General features: G+C 44.0%; 1 protein-coding gene across 1 annotated transcript in view; it reads right to left on the reverse strand.

Moving 5' to 3' along the window:
- Window positions 1–16,924, reverse strand: part of LOC122395351 (POU domain, class 2, transcription factor 1-like) — a 131,073-nt gene that overhangs the window by 96,047 nt on the left and 18,102 nt on the right. Inside the window, exon 2 of the mRNA XM_043392844.1 lies at window positions 1,482–1,514. Coding sequence (XP_043248779.1) covers window positions 1,482–1,514 — 33 coding nt within the window. The remainder of the gene's footprint in view (window positions 1–1,481; window positions 1,515–16,924) is intronic.

Below are 16,924 nucleotides of genomic sequence, written 5' to 3' on the forward strand. Positions count from 1 at the left end.
TTTCATAAACGCATTTAATCGACCCACTCATGGCCGAATATCGCGGAGATTATTACGTTGCTTATGGGTATTCGAGGAAATTAGTTATCAACGCGTAACGCTCCAACCACGGGATCCCTAGTCGTTGCTAAATTTGTTACATTAGCGTCAACCCCGTTCGCGTAGCAGATAAGACGCGAGCGTAAAGCGGCCGCGTCGGCCGATAAATATTCCCGCTAGAGCTCGCTGAACCGACCAATAAAACGTATAATAAAAATTATCGCTCCGCTCGCGGCGATACCGCGACGACTCCTGAAATTCCTCCGCGTCCTCCGAAGCACGGAACGGACCGTGAAGATGAAGTCGCTCCAGGAAAGTTGGGATGACCTCGCGCAGGGTCTCTGCGGCTCGTTTGATGGACCTCCTCCGTCTCTCTCTAACCCTACGGACCCGTGGCGTCCACGTATTACCACCGGATACCCGTTTACGCCGCCAAGTTTGGTGGCACATATTATATACCTGCGGAAAGGAGGTAGAAACGCGGACGAAACCGAGAGAAAAAGACAAGATCAAGAGAGACGGACGGCTTTCTCGTCGCCAGCGTGCTTATTGCGTGATATTAGCCACGGTGGCTGCCGGGGTAATCATAATCTAGAAAGAGGGACAAAACACAGGCCCCCGAATCGCATAACGCTGAATTTTACGACTTCTGCCGCGGAGGACGGACGACCGGATGCAACGCGACTTTTTACCACCCTCTAGCCGGGCTTGATGTCAACAAGAAGATGCCCCGACCCTCGGACATCTACACCCCGACAGAACGCCGGCAGAATCGAGAAACCAATTTCTCGAACCGGGTCAGATTAACTTCTGAACACCTGTTGGAACTAGAAGACAGGAAAATCGAACGCTCGCAACACGAATTATTCGAACGAAAAGTACTCGTTTCATTGTCTACGAAATTTGTTAAATTTAATAAGTATCGTAGAGATCCAAGTCATGAACGCGTTTGAATATCCGTCTTGAGTACTCGTATGCAAAGGAGCACTCCCGTCTATGAAGGAATATCAACTAATCGAACCGTATCTACCGATCGATCGCACGGCTCGAGAGCGAAAGGACGCCGAGAGACCGTTGTCGGCGCTTTCTATCTGAAACGGTCGTTCCGAGAATCCGATCTGACTTACGCGTTTGCATAAACTGCACCACGGTTTCCAGGTAATAAAGAGAAACAGGGAAAACGAACAGGGGGGATCAGAAGAAACCGTGATCGCGACCGTTTCACCGGCCGTTACGTCGCGCGCGTTTCGCAATCGGTACGAAACGAACGGTGAACCAGCTGAATGGAAACGGACCTCGGAATCCCGGTCCCAGCGCGTAATAGGCGGCGGAGGGCATTTTTTTTCACGGAAGACACCGAACGGAAGGCTCCGCGGATATTTCTCTAGGGGCGTAAGTACGGTCTTGTAATTTCCGAGAGATTGAGATCGTGAGTCACTCACCGTAAGGTCGGTCCGCAACGGGTTCGCACGAGTCTGCAACAGAAAAGCAAAACCAAATCTTTGATAAAGGAAACATTCCCCCGCGGCGTGCGCCGAATTCTTCGTTTGTCTATCGCGCGCAATTAAACAGCAAAATTCCACGGGCAAGAATAATATCGGACGATCGTTAAAATCGAATTCTATCGGGGAATTCTAATCTTCGACCTCTCTTGTTTCTCGTTTCCCCGCGTCTTTATTCGCATTCCGCGGCCCCGTGGAAAGAGCTATCATTACGCGGACGTTCGAATTGTTTGTTCGCGACAATTCAACAACGACCGTGATCCCCCGTCCGGTAATAACATTGTAATCACCGGACGATCGGAACGACGCTCGCGCGTCGGTGCTATTACATCTTTTTCGATTTGCATACGACGGACGCTGCCGCGATAATTTGATCGCGACGGAGGTGGTATCCTCGGCTAATAAAGGCCTTGGAATATCGCGCGTCTCTGTTAAGTAATACCTCGCGCTGGCCGCGAAATTGCAAACAATTTACGCTTCGACGGGGACAATTGCACGCCGAAGGATTTCATCGATCACGGTTGTAATATCTTTATTCGGTGCTCGGTAATTGAACGCTGCGGTGAAATCGCTTCTGATGTTCGAGCACATTTATTTAGATTTCTTTTTGTGATTATTTAGCGCCTTTATTGCATATGATTGGGGTGTATTATACCCCCGGTTCAAAAAGTACTCTGAATTGTCTAGTTAACCCTTGCCCGACGAATATCGGGTTTTGTCCGTTGCCTAACATAATTTGGAACGATGCTTTCTACAGAGCTGGTAGTAACAAATTAGAAATATTAAATTACCCTTCAAAGAACAATGTTAAAACGTGGCCATTCGTTGGTACATAATAAGAAACCAGGAAACTACAGTTAGCTCGATTGACAAGTGATGGGAAAATTGTGATAAATGTACCTAAATGTGAGAATATCACGGCAAGTACAACTCATCTAATTACGGTAATATATTTTATTTTTATCCTTCCGTTCCCGAAGTACCTAATCAGAAGATCAATCAGAATGTCGGTGGAAGATTTAACGAAACAGGGAATTCGTAACACTGTTGCTACAGAAAAGCAACAACCTATATCTTGTTCGTAGATTATCTGAAGCAGCAATTTTCCACCATTGCGCATCCTTCGTGAAAGGAGTACTAATTGTTACTTCCGTATAGTAAGCGTGGAAGGTCTAGCAAGACGATGAAATCATAAATCTATCGACTTTCTGGACGATTTCCAAAACAAGCATTTAACAAATCTTTATCCAAAGAAAACGAAGGCGAAACATGGCGATTATCCGAGCTGTACTCACCATGACATTTTGATCTTTATAGAGTCCACAAACGGCGCTATTTTTTCCAACAATAATTTGAACAATTATCGTTGATAATTGTAAAGTATATGGTGTTGTGGAACAACCTGTTATATGACACAGACTCGTCGGATGATAATATAGCGCTGGTATACAACTATCGTTGCAATTCGACGTATGTACAACTTATCGTACAATAAATTACGTCTGTCACTCCTATTAGTCGTGTCTATTATTACAATTTTCCCATTGCACGTCAATTAAATAGTTATTGTTTGATTCCTTAAAGCGATACGCGTTATATGACAATTTTTTTGTTTATAAAAGCGTCAAGAACGTTCATTCTCAGATATTTTCTATTGCAACGTGCTTCGTAAAAGTAATGTTTAATCTCCGGATAGCCTCCAATCGCATTAGCAATTTTGTATAGGAGATTTTATATATCGTGTACGTAGCTTCGTAGCATGAAGACGTTCTTCTACCATCCCCCGCAACCAGAAATCGCACGGCGCAAGGTCTGAAGAACGTGTCGGCCATGTTAGAGGCTCTCATCGTGCAATTCATTTCCGTTCGAATTTCCTGTTAAGGTCGGTATAGGCAATTAGAGACAATATATACACGCAGAATTTCTCCGTACAAGGGGTAACATTTTTTTTTTTAAGCACCCTGTGGTTTCAATAATTTTCTGGGATAAGATGCATCGCGATCGAACGAGGAATCGAATTACCCGAGTCGTTGAAATCACGCGCGGCGATTCCGGATTCGCGAATCGAATGCACGCGGACTTAATTGCGATTTCGGTAACGAAAGGTACTGCGTGCCTGGGGGGCATTGGAAAAAAAACCAGGAAGTTTTAATGGTACGTTCATAGACAGCAGATGCCAGACCGACGAGATCGGCTTAGCGGGAGCTGGTAAATGTCTCACTCAAGGCGATCGCACCACTCTACTAGAAGCCGCTAGGTAGGTCATCGGATGTCATAAACGCTCGACGAAGTTTCCTCGTCGGTGCAGCGCGTGTTAATAGCCTCATTAGATATCACGGCGCAGTGACGTATACGACCGATCGTGGACCATCGACCTAAACACGTACAGGCAAGAAATACGTCAGAACCATTTGTTATCCTAACGATCTACCACTTAGACACTCCACGATAATATTCCAGACGAGGATGACCTTATAGAATATCTTTTACCCTATTGCAGTGGTCCCACAATCCACATAATCTGACCCTTTCTCGAATAGAAAAGTTTATAAATACCAAGACGATAGAGAAATTCTAATTTTAGGGTATACAGTTCCTCGGTACAATATTGTTGGGTGAGTAGAGATAAAATATTTTCGTTAAGAATTTCATTATTTTCTCGTAAAATCTTGTCGAACAGTGGCATGGCGAAGCCAGTCATCCGCGCAAGGAGCGTATAATAATGGACACAGGCAGGGTCGTTCGGCTGGCACGATCGACAGCAAAGATTAGATTCGACAGGACAGAACATTCTGCATCTGGTATTTCGACGGACCTGTCGACGACGGTATCGACGACGACAAAAGCTAGATGCTGTTGTCGACGAACGAGTACCAGTGGTCTCCAAATAACATGCAGAAAGCCTCTAAATTGTTTTTAAAATGCTTCTATTCTCTCGAAGAAATTCCAACATTTGTTACTATGAAAATATCCTTCATACTCGAAGAAAATCTTTATACGTATAGTAAATTACTATATTTTCTATGCCTAGACAGTCAAACCAATGTTTCTATACCTTGAAATTTAGTAACTCTAGTAATTAAAATTCAGGCGACATTCACGAACGAATGACATGACAGTTAATGTGATAATCCGTTCAGGAGGAGTGTCATGTATTTATGCACGGGGTAAATGTATGACGTCCGTCCTGAATAGGTTAAACGACTCCAAGAGACCTTGAATTCCTTCGGAAAAATTAATACTGTCACTCTTAAAAATTACCTTGAAGTACCTTGCAAGCAAGAAAGTACAACTAAAAATATGATTAATCCATCCCGTTCGAGTACAATTTTGATCTATGCTCGGATAAATTACCATGTTGTTAATTCTCGACTAAAGAATGCTGCGTGGGATCGCGACGAAAATTCGAAATATTTTTCCGCGTAAGAAAACGCTTTGTCCATGGGTGAAATTCGAAATCCAGCGCTCCTACGACGTTTGTTTGCCGGGATAATCACGACGGAGCGGCGTTGTATTCTAATATTTCCCGTGAACCGCGCCGCGGCGCGCCATCACGAATTCTAATTCAGTCGCCGGTCGTCCTGGGCCCTGGAGGTGCCAACGGGGTCGCACGCGATAGTCGATAAATATTAAACGACTTTCCACCTGCCTGGTCGTGGCCGGTGCTCGGCTGCGTTTCGAGTGGCGGGGGAAGGAGGGACTTCCGAGAGGGAGATGACTGAATGTTAATTAGCGAGGCGTGACAAGTGTTAAGTAATCCATCCATCTAACCGCGCGCAAAGAGGGAGGAGCCCGCCTAACGCTCGGTAATTAACGCGACACACACCGCCACGCACCATCGACCGACGCTCGTCCTCCGCTAGTCGCAATTAGCGGCCGATTTAACTGTTAACCCCGGTTGGTCTGGAAAGTGAAACGGAATTTCGTGCCCCCTCGTGTCCCCGGAAGTCGAGGCTTCGCTTTCGCGGGACCTAACTGTACATCTTCGGGCGATCCATCACTCGATGACAAGTCTATCCGTTGCTGCGTTCGACAACGCTACCGAATCTACACGATTCCTTGCTTTTTCACTTTCCCGATTATTCGTGACCGTTGTCTCGTTTATTTCATTTTATTTTATATTTCTTCGTTCGAAGCTTGTCATTATAGAATAGCCCCGCTCTTATTAAAACATTCTTCTGTAACGATGAAAACTAATTCCATCATAATTTCTCATGAAACTGAGAGTGTATCTATAACGCGTTGATCAATGCAAATGGATACATTTTTAATTACAAAGTACGTGGAAGGAAGTGGAATAAATTTAGCAGCAAATTGAATTTTTCTTTCTGACTTTTTAAATTACCGCGCGCGGCTAAAATCACTGTTGACGATCGCTGCTATGCGGAGATGTTTCGTGCAACGTTAACTTCGTATCGTCGTGAGCAATGGATCCGTAACTTTCGGTGCACCATGGTCATTCACCGAACAGACATGACTGGGCGTTTCTAATCGAGAGAGAGTTTCAGCTAAACAAAAATTGATCGTACGAAGTTTCGTCACCGTAATTCAAGGCTATTGTATAACTGAAATTGCTTTTTACTGTTTCGGAAGAGTGTTGTAATTAGCTGTACGATTCGAATCAGAGTATTAACCAATTACAGAAGAGCGTTTATTAATCGAGCTTCTGTTATTTGAACGTTTTATTATACAAACGAAGCATTTCCTCGTGAAATATCATTTATAGAACATCTTCATAGAAAGCGATCGTGATCATCATAATTTAGCATAAAACCTAACAGCTAACGTGCAACCTTTCTAATATTGTTTTATACTTCCTACTTTCTGCATTTAAAAATGTAAATACGCTCTTTTTTGTAACTTGAACAGGTACGTGTTGGGCGAAGCTATATCTCTGCTCCAAGTTAAGATAGAAAAATCCATAATACAATTACGGATGACTTCGAGCAATAATACGTACTAATTTAAAAAACGAGGTATCCCTAAACGTGACGTCCGATTAGCCTAGCAAACATAGTGACAGCAGGTAATTCGTAACGAAGAATGATGTACGATGATCTCGATTCGATACAAGTCTTTTTCTAAATGTACGTAAGAGAGAGCCCGGGGAACGAGCGAGAAAGAGAGAGAGAGGGACACTTTGATGCGTGTCAAAAGTTAGATTCAAATCCCCTCGAGAGATCGAATGGCCGGCCGACGGGCGGTCGAATCGCCGAATCACAGTCAACTGGATCTCGGGGCCTCGTCGGATAGATGTATCAGTGTAATTAACAACAAACAATGGCCGTGAGACGCGCACGCTCGATATCGTATATTAATCGATTAGCCAGCTCGTCGGGCCCCGGAGATATGCGCCGGGACTGGTTGTTAATCATCACCGCGGGTGCGTTTGTACTTCTGACGTTCTTTTTCATCGTGAGAGAGAAAGACCGATCGAAGCAGCCGCGATTCGCCTTAAGGTTCTTCGGGTCTCTAACCACCTTTGTGACGCGTCGTTTCACCGCGCGTATCAGAGCCACCGTGACTACAGAACTTCCAGCCTACATTGTAGTTTCTGTCGTGACCGATCGAGTTTCGATTAATTTTTTGCGTTCCCGACGTACGCCGCCGCGCTCCTAAATTCGACGAAATTTCGAATAACGAATGTTATTCGGCGAGCAACTATGAATGAATCTACCATGAAGCCAATCAAGCTCTATGGCTTCGGGCCTCTGCGTGGAACGGGTCCCCTAACGCTCCTCGTTCGTTGATCTTTTAAACGCGACTACTATTTAGAAGCATAGAGGAAAGATTTATCCAGATAATTCAATCGGTTAACGAGATAATGCCTACTACACGTTCGAATCGCAATAGTTCTTAATTAGATTTTTGAGTGTTTGTATTCCGAAAAGGTCCACAGGCTCCCCGTGTGAAACTTTATTTCCGTGCCCCGCGGCTGTACGCGAAACATTCGAATCATTAGCGATTATCGATGACCATCAATGTGGAACAGCTTGCAACCCATCATCAATTAAAGTTAAATAATAGCTCGCATTGTCCATCCGTTAACTCGCTCGTTGAACCTACTTCCGGGACGCTACTTCCATCGACTGTTCTATTCGCTTTAATTCATTATCGATACGCGCCAAGACGCGGTATAAAGGAGAGGAAACCTATTTCATAATTTCACGAGGAACGATCCATTGTCGAACGGACTCTGTGACTCGAAGAAAGTATCCACGTAGGTTCCACGACGAAAGTTAAAAGGTTCTTCGAGTTCTTGAGATACTAACCGTTTCAGAAACATCCTATGCTCGATTTCAATACGCACGAACAGGTTTCGATGCAGCCTCGTAAATTAGCGGCGATCCCACGACAATCAACAGATCATGCTGCGCTCGACAAAAGAACAGCAAATCTCGACCGGTCGGTTGATCGATAAACACACCACGGAAACAAACAGGTACGCGCGCGTGTCCGCTACAGCTAGCAGCCGCCGCGAAAATCACACGCGACAACGTGCCGAGGTCTTCGACACCTTGCGATTCCGTTCACGGTCCGCTTTACAGCGCGGAATCAACGAGACGACGCTCGATCGGTCACGTACGATTCTACGATTAGTTACGCGAGTTCCGAGAGTTCCGTTCCAGCGGGGCAAACAACACGGATCCCCGCGCTCCCAACCGGGCAGATTTCGCGCCTTGAGACGCCGAATCAAACCTATGGCTCGACAAGGTTAATAAGATCCCTGACATAGTGGTCGAAGCGTGGAGAAACGAGCAATGGAGTCGAGACCGCTAGATCCCAACCAAAATTTTAGGGCTCTTTACACGCCATTTGTAAAAATGTATCGAATGGGCGTGCAATCGAATTTGACTGTCGCGCCTGTCCATTACTCACTGGTTCTACTTTTACAAACAGGAAGCTTCGTATGTCAATTTTTATTCGTCTATCTAAAAGGACGTGCTTTTCTCGTGCTCCTTAAATCTTAATATCATCCTTGAAATGATAGCAGAAACCCTTCCGCATACCTGAAGAAGTCCACGTATGGTCCGACCAAGAAGCCTCTGTCAATTAAATAGAGAGAAACTGTCGTCGCATAAACTTCTCCGTCGATTCATTCTCACGTCGGTCGGATACGAATGATGGTTCAGGTGAGCCGAGATGAGTAGACGCGCCGTTTAATCAGACCCCGACTCGTGGATATTTAGTAATCAAGAGATCGTAACTTTTCCCGCGCAGTGAAAGGCCTGTACGCACCGCGGCGTCGCTGACGACCGCTAATTGCCAGGACAGTCTTCGAGACAATTTTATATCCGCGTTGCGAGCCTGGTTAAATCACCTTTCGTCTTTGTATACTCACGGTCCCATTGTCGGTTGGTTTTATTCCCTCTCGACTCGGATGAAAGTATGAGAAGCAATTTGATTACGCGTAATCGCCCTGCTCGGACCGAGGGATACAATTTCATTCTCTATGAAATATTCGATTAGATTATCGCGTCCGAGGCTACTTATCTCTTAGGAAAGAAATCTTCCAATTTCTCGTGCTGTAATTAGGAAAAGTCTAGTCAGGGCTCTAATATGCTTCGTTGCTTTTAAAATTAAAATTTTGGTTTTCGAAGTTTCGAGTGTCCCCCCGTGTTTAATAGAAAGCCTACATAAAAACAATCCCGAAAACTACCGAAGTACACCTGTTGGTCGAAAAAATCATGGTCTCCTGGACACGCAAGAGACTTTTTGCCGCCGAAATCGCGCGACATTCGTCTCGGGAGCGTGAAATCGCGAGGGAAGCAGCCTCCGAGTTGGCCGGCGGCCGTAAGGGCAAAGGCGAGCGGACTATCAGGCCCGCCCCCGGCCAACAATCCGTCACCGTGCTGTCTTCCGTCGAGTGGCGGAGTCCGGGCCCCGGACGTCACGGAAGCTCAGCTTCGAGCGGGCCCGAGTGAGTCACTTAGCCCGATGGAAGGAGTACGTTGGACGGAAGATGGGACTTAATGTATGCGTGGTACGTGTGCACGCACGAAGGAAAGAGAGATCGGAGATAGACAGAGAGAGGGATAATCAACGAGCAAGTGAAAGGGGAAGAAAGGGGCAGTAAAAGACCCGGCAGACGGCAGGGAGGAGGCCGGCGGAGCGGAGATGAGGCCCCGGTAGTAAAGTCAACGGTTGCCGCCCCGGCAAAAAACTCAAATTGATCAAAATGAGAATTACGTGGGTAAAAAAGTAAGCGACCGCGGTGGTAGGCACGCATTTCGTGCCGGGAGAGAGTTTATGTAGCGACGGCTTCGAGAACGCGACCGACGATAGATCCAACCCGTAAGCTTCTAACGATCCGCGATCATGGGGCACGGGATTCCTTCTTCGACAACTTTTCCGTTTCGAGCGCAACTGCTCTGAACTAGATTTGAAACTAAGTGCTTACAATTCTATGTATTCGTTACACAGGTAGAGGCTGTGAATGCTTCCTTTCCACGTTACAGACCTTGAGAGTTGTACATTAGCGAAGAAGCTGTCAAGCATTATTTGACGTTGCTGAGATATGATATTGGAATGTTTCATAGTCGTTGATAGATTCCAAATAATGCTAAGAATGGTAGTATTTGTTGAGTCTCCTTGCTTAAGGAGTCTGCTTCGAGCACTTCCTGTAACGTGTATCTTTACAGAGGCTATAACTCGGCTATAGAAAACATTCCCGAACATATGTTTATATGACATTTTTATGCAATTACAGCGAGTAGATTATATTCCTGAAGTTGAATCATTCATTTTAAAAATAGTCTGTAGGACATCGTAGAATAGCCTGGATGAAGTTTCGCGTGGGAATGTTTCGTAGGAATAACAAAGATATAAAGAAAATAGAATTCTACGAAAGTAGTTTATAGCTCTGTTCCGTAGACTGTTGTTCTTCTTTTCAAGATAAAAAATATTTCTCTTCAAGATATTCGTTATTAATAGCATCCTGTGTACAACTGACTAATATGAATAAATCAAAATCTGCGGCAAAAAAAGTTTGGAGCATCGTTCGATCTTTAGACAAACGAAAGAAACTGAGAAAAATTTTAATGGGAGATTCTAGAGGCCAAAATAAGGCGCAAATCAAGGATACTAATTTGTTGATTGAGGCTTCGTTAAAAAGTTATAGAAACATTTCCGGCCACACCGTATATTTTCGGTAACGAATTTTTTTTCTCGAAAATGGTTAGGATTTCGGGGGTACGTCTATTCACCAAAAATGATTGTAATTGACCCCCGCAACCGAAAATAATTTTTCCGTGAATGATTTGAAATTTTTAAATTTAATTTTTTAACAAATTGATATCCTTGATTTTCGTCTTATTTTGGTATCTAGAATCCCCATTAAAATTTTTCCCAGGGGTGGCCGAACATCCTGTATACTCTTTCCTGCTTAAAGGGCATTACATAAAGATGAGAAAAAAGAAAAATTATAGTTGCGACTAATTTACGAATTGCTCTTTCACAAGCTCACCAGAACGATCATTTTTTTCGAATACGTCTTTTCCGGTGATCAATTATCCAGTTGTTTTGACTTCGGTACTCTTTTGTAGACAAGTGACAGCAGCCTTTCGTTATTAAGCACACTAGTTAGTATCCACAAATTCTCACGTCTTCGAAAGGGGTTCACGGAAAGAGATTGCTATGAATTCACAGCGATAATCCAAAAACAATTATAATTCTCATCTCATGTTATACTTAAGTAGTAGTAAATAAGTTAATATTTAATTAACTTGATTTATAGTCCACGTCGGTCTATTCAAATACAGTAGAGTCTCCATTAAAATTAATTAGTTTGTCCTTAAGTAGTAGGAAATTAGTTTATACAGAAGCAGCAATAAAATCAATATACAAGAATAATATCTTTGAGATCGAAAGGTGCCTTAAACTTTTTAGCGATAGCCGTATTTTATTTGCAACGTTTCCATTCTAGAATCACAATTTTTATTCTTATTTATCGAGTAATTTGAATAAAAAATTGATCGTAAAATGTGTTCCGCGGTCTTGCATTGTGGATGTAAAGACACTTTATTCGCTTTCGATGACTATAACACGCGAAAAAACGTAATTTCCAACCTATTTGCGCGGGGCGTGCCGATTCGCGTATCGATTCGATAAATACAGAGCGCGATTTAAGGAACGCTAGCAGGAAATCGCCGGTCTCCTTATGCTTACAAATAACGCGGATACGCGAGCATATCTTCGTTCCCCGGTAAGTAGAATATTAACATACCTAAGTGATGCAAATTACGCTCGGTTCGAACGCACTTATAACTCGAACCGAGCCGGGTGTTCGTCCCCGCAAAAACTCGGATTCTCAGGATTTAATTTTCCGTCTATTACGCGCGGAACGTCAGTAATTTTAGCCGCGATGAAGACGAATCCGGGGAAAAACCGGGCATCTTAGTTACGAGCGTTTGATGGTAATTCAGCGTAGTTAAATATTCAAACAATCTACCATATGTTCTAGCACCGATTTCATAATAATTAGACATGAAAATCCGCGACTGCGTTCGCGGAAATAAGGATTGGAATCCGTCCGTAGGCATAATCTTCGACTTCATGGATATTAAACAGGGATAGATATTCGAAAAAATGGTTTAATGAGCGAGTACGGTAAATTACGCGAGCTCGAGATTAACTTTCAGGGGCTAGCCTTTTTACCTTTTAGATTATTCAACATTTGTTATGCCAAAGATATGTATCTTGTTGTGTGTTATATAAGCAACTACACAATCTGGAAAGGTCTGAATACAAATTGTCATTAAAGAAATTCAAAAATTTGCAAACTGATCGTGATATTGTTCGCTTTTGTGTGCACCTAACCCAGACTCGTATGATCCCACAACGTTCCATTCCTATGATCAAGGAACGCGCAATCAACCATCGCGTAGAAAGAAGATTTAAGGAAGAATGGCCTACTTCCAACGCCTGAAGAATATCAAGCTGCATATTTGCACTGACAGAGGAGATAGATTGACCCCGATGGGTAGCATCTTTCTCCGAGCCATAGTCCCCCATCCAGCTCATTTATTATAATCATATTGCTACGAATATTATTGTTACGTTACGGTAAGAATGATCCATATGCAAGCGAAGATTTTAACGATTAAAATTTTGAAAAGATATCTAAAAAAAATGTAAGAATGTATAAGATGTAAATTTTAAGTGCTCCTTCCTATTAAATAATCGTACAAAAATTTGAAAATTGGACATAATCAATGAAGATGTTTTCAATTTTGAGCAAGAAGTTTCACGGACTATTCCGCAATGGGATCGTTTGTATGCGCGGTTAGACGATGAATCACGCGATGCTGAACGATCCGAATAAATGCAAACATTCCTATAAAATTGAAAGCACGGCCATAGGTCGATGGAAGAGAATCGCCAAGGCAGCGTGCGGGTAAAGCTAGAATCGACGACGAAATGAAGTCGTCGAATTGATTGAGAAGTCACGAGGAGACACGTGCAACTGGACCTTAAAATATGGCCACTTACGAGACACGGGGTTAATTACTTCTGTCTTACCAAACGACCGGTACAGTAATGTATTAGCGCGTTTAGGCACGGCCAGTTAATCCCAAGGAACTGCTGAACGCACCGTTAAGCACGCTTGACTCGTTAAGTCGCCTAATACGAGAGCCAGCGTATGAACGATATTATCCTAAAGATGATCGCTGTCGGGCGGGAAGAACGGCTATGTTTTTGGCCACTCTAATCACCGGTTCCTTTGTACTGCAAGGCGTTCGGATATAGATGTTTCTTAATACGTGGGAAGACTCTCGGATTCGAGGTCCGAGAAATCGTTCAAAAATTTTTAAATGGTTCTAGATATAGAATCTATCTCCGCAACGGTTAATGAGACTAAAAGCATCGTTATGTACAAGTTTCGTTTACGAATAACGGAAAACTATTTCGCATTCCCTCGCAAATTACCACCCATTTAGTGGATTTTTTAAATCAACATCCAAACGAGCGAAGTAGCGGACGAGCGCCAGCTCAAGAACGAATCGAAAATTTGCATTTATTATTCGCGAATAAAATTTGCTTAAATCCGTCGGTCTTGTTGCTTCGCAGTGAGAAAGTCGGCCTGAACGTTCAAAGTCGTAGACATCAGCTATCTCGCGTTGCAAATTAATCTCTCGACCCTGATAGTCCCGATACGATCGTCGACGCTACCGGGAACCGTGGAAACTGCGGTTAATATCTATTCCGAACCGAGAAAATTTATACTGTATGCTTTTCCAGTTTCCGAGCTAAACGATGTAATGAGCCCAATTAGGATACAAAATTCCCGTGTCGAGATTCCCCTGGCCCGTGAATCCACCCGGACGACGAGAGAAAAATTGCTTCGCCGGGGCGGATGAAAATCGCGCGCTGTATGAAAACGCGTCCTTAGTCACGCGTGCGCGTTTTTATCGTTCGGCGGGATCGTGCCGGAAGCATAACTCGATTCGCCTTTTCGTTGGCATTTGCATGCGCGGAAATAATTCCCATGATTCGCCGGAAACGTATCAGATAAGGGCCCGCGGCTATATCCCGGTCGCATTAACGGGCTAATTAAAGCGGCGTAAACAATGGCGGACCTGGGGGAGTCAGCATCGGCACGTCAGAAAAATCCGGAATACGTATGTAAGCGTAATCCGTACTGTGCCGCATTATGCGCCGTCTGTAAGGTAATGCACGAACACGACCAACTAATCAGCTGCCATCTACATCGTTAGACTTATGTTTATGTATGATACATGTGCTTACAAGCACATCACTCGCAATAACGATTATGAAACAGAACTATTTCGGTACTGTCTCGTCGATCAACCTTCCTCCGAAACAAGATACGCCTAAAGGTGGCTAAATAATCATTTTTACATACGTCTAGTTCCTGGGTTCCTCCAGATAGAAAAGATCAAAGAGAAAACGATTTCACATGTAATAAGTACCGTATTGAGTAAGAAATTCTAGGTCCAAACACCTAGGTGTGGAGCAGTCGAGGGATTACACCCTGGTACACCAAGAAACAACGTTAATTGTCTGCTTTCGAACTAGGTCTCCTGGCTGGGAGAGTTGCAAAAATAATATTGACTCTATTCGGAAAGAAACACCCAAGAGACACCCTCCTCACGATCAAATATACTTGGAGTTAAGAAGTTCGAGTTCGAGTACCTTGTTTCTGTAATACTAAAGTATAAGAAGTCGTTTTGAATTCAACCCTCCCTAGGGGGTGGAAAATATATTCGTCACCTTGGGATTTTACGCGTCTGGATGCTCTCAGCGTCGCAGAACAACGAATGTCTATTTTCGAGCGTATCGATTCGAGTATCGTTTCGGGACAAAATTCGCGAATACGATATCACGCGCGAAGAATATCAAGTACGCGTGATGTACACGTAAGCGGAACACGGACGATGTTATACGGTGTAGGTTAATGCACGAACACGGCCGCATAATCAACGACCATGTAGATCATTAGACTGATGTTTATGCACGATACGAGGCGCCTACATGCATACAAGATATAATAACAGAGGCGTCATTTGTCCGTGTACACAGTTTCCATTGTACTCTTCGCGTTGCGTTACGTAAAAAGAATTGGACCACCGTGAATGACGGTGTAGTTTATCGTTAATTGATAAGCACAGGTTCGCCGAGGCCCGTCAATTAGCATTTCCATCTTGATAACGGCTCGACAAGGGTGCAAAGATCGATCGCGCATCGTCGCTCCCGTTCCCTTACAAATTTCAGGAGGTAATTTTTAGCGTCTGGCTCATCAAGATTATTGCATAAAAGTGACGGGAGATGATTTATTAACGAGCGAGGCGTTCGAGGAAGCGTAGACGCGCCGCGGAGGAAATAGAAATTCGAAGAAGAAAGGAAAAAGTAGAGCTGAAAAAACGACCGGCGTGCAAATCGACATTCCCTCAAAGATATTTGCCGCGTTAGATCGTGGAATCCTCCTGGCGCATCTAGCCTTGGAAAAAGATACTTCTTGTCTAAGAGAACTTTTTCAACGCTCGCGCAAAAACCGAAAGATCTTCCTCCTTGGAACGCGCAAGAAACACGATAAATATATTTTAATAATCGAGGACGTTCGTTGCAACCGTAATGAGCCATTCGTTAGTTTTGTTCTCGATCAATGGTCTCTGGATATTTTCAGGATCATCGAAACAGTACAAATTACGCAACGAGGAACTAGATATCTGTACAGTAAAAAGGTATATGTTAGACACACCACATTTTGTAAAATTACGACCTCCATTTTGAATTACTTTGACTTATACGAAAGAAAAATTCGAGGTACGATATCGATGATAAGTAACTCTTACCCAGTTTTATACTTCATCGAGTGTTTGTTGTGGCGTGAGAGCTGGTATCGTGGCGTTAGTTACACAAGAGACGAGAAACAAAAATGGGCGTACAATTAGCCACGGGGGAAAAAGGAAGAAAAGAAAGGCGAAGAAATGAAATAAAGGAAGACATCGAGTCCGTGTGCGAGCAGCTGATTATTCATGATTTGGGGAATGCTCGACGCGTTGATGGTCTCGTTGGATTAGCATACCCCGCATAAACTGTGAAATAACATGCCTGTGCACGCACGCACGCACTCGGCTCACGCAACCACCGCGCGGAGGAAGAGAAAAAGAGAGGACGTGTCGGTCGGAGAGAAAAAAAAAAAAGAAACACGGGGTGGACGAAGAAACGACGAGACGATGGTATTCTCTCTAAGCCGACGCATTATCATCGCGCTTTATCGAAACCGCTCATCGTTGCGCATCCGGATTCAAATTACGCCTCGCTTACGCTTATGTTTATTTAACCAGTTATTAAAATTACATTAAGAGTCGTTCCTAATTATGTCGCTCGGGGAACGTCCTCGAGCCCCGACAGGGGCGACCTGTAATTCCGGAAGGAATCGCGTCGGCACGAGAGAAAGAGACACGGTGACGGACTCGCGACGCTCCTTCTGAAGGATCGAGCCTGTCACGGAACGATTCTGAGGGCAGATTAGTCCCCGTAGTTCAACGAACCCGTCTTCTCCGTTTCATATTCACCGTGTTTCTTTAATATATCGGCGTATCAAAGCCGGGGGATTGCGCAACCATCGCGAACAGAAACCATCGCTCTCGGTTGTAAAACCGATTCTTCCTTTTTCAAACCAGACCCGGCCGAAAACCAGCTCTCTGCAGTTCACCTTAGGAGCTGTCAAGGGGAAGCCCCGTAGCTCGCTTTTTGATCAACTTTTGCACACTCGTAGGTGGCATCTGTCGGTTGGAACAAAAGAACACAGAACCTGTTCGTGATTTTAAATACGAGATAAAGAAATTCGACCGTCGACCAAAACCAACAGATCTATGCGATTCCACTACTCGGCTTTCGAACGAATTCGTTCCACG

Source organism: Colletes gigas, unplaced genomic scaffold (genome assembly GCF_013123115.1).
Source record: "Colletes gigas isolate AHSC1104 unplaced genomic scaffold, ASM1312311v1 Colletes_gigas_Sc00001, whole genome shotgun sequence".
NCBI lineage: Eukaryota > Metazoa > Arthropoda > Insecta > Hymenoptera > Colletidae > Colletes > Colletes gigas.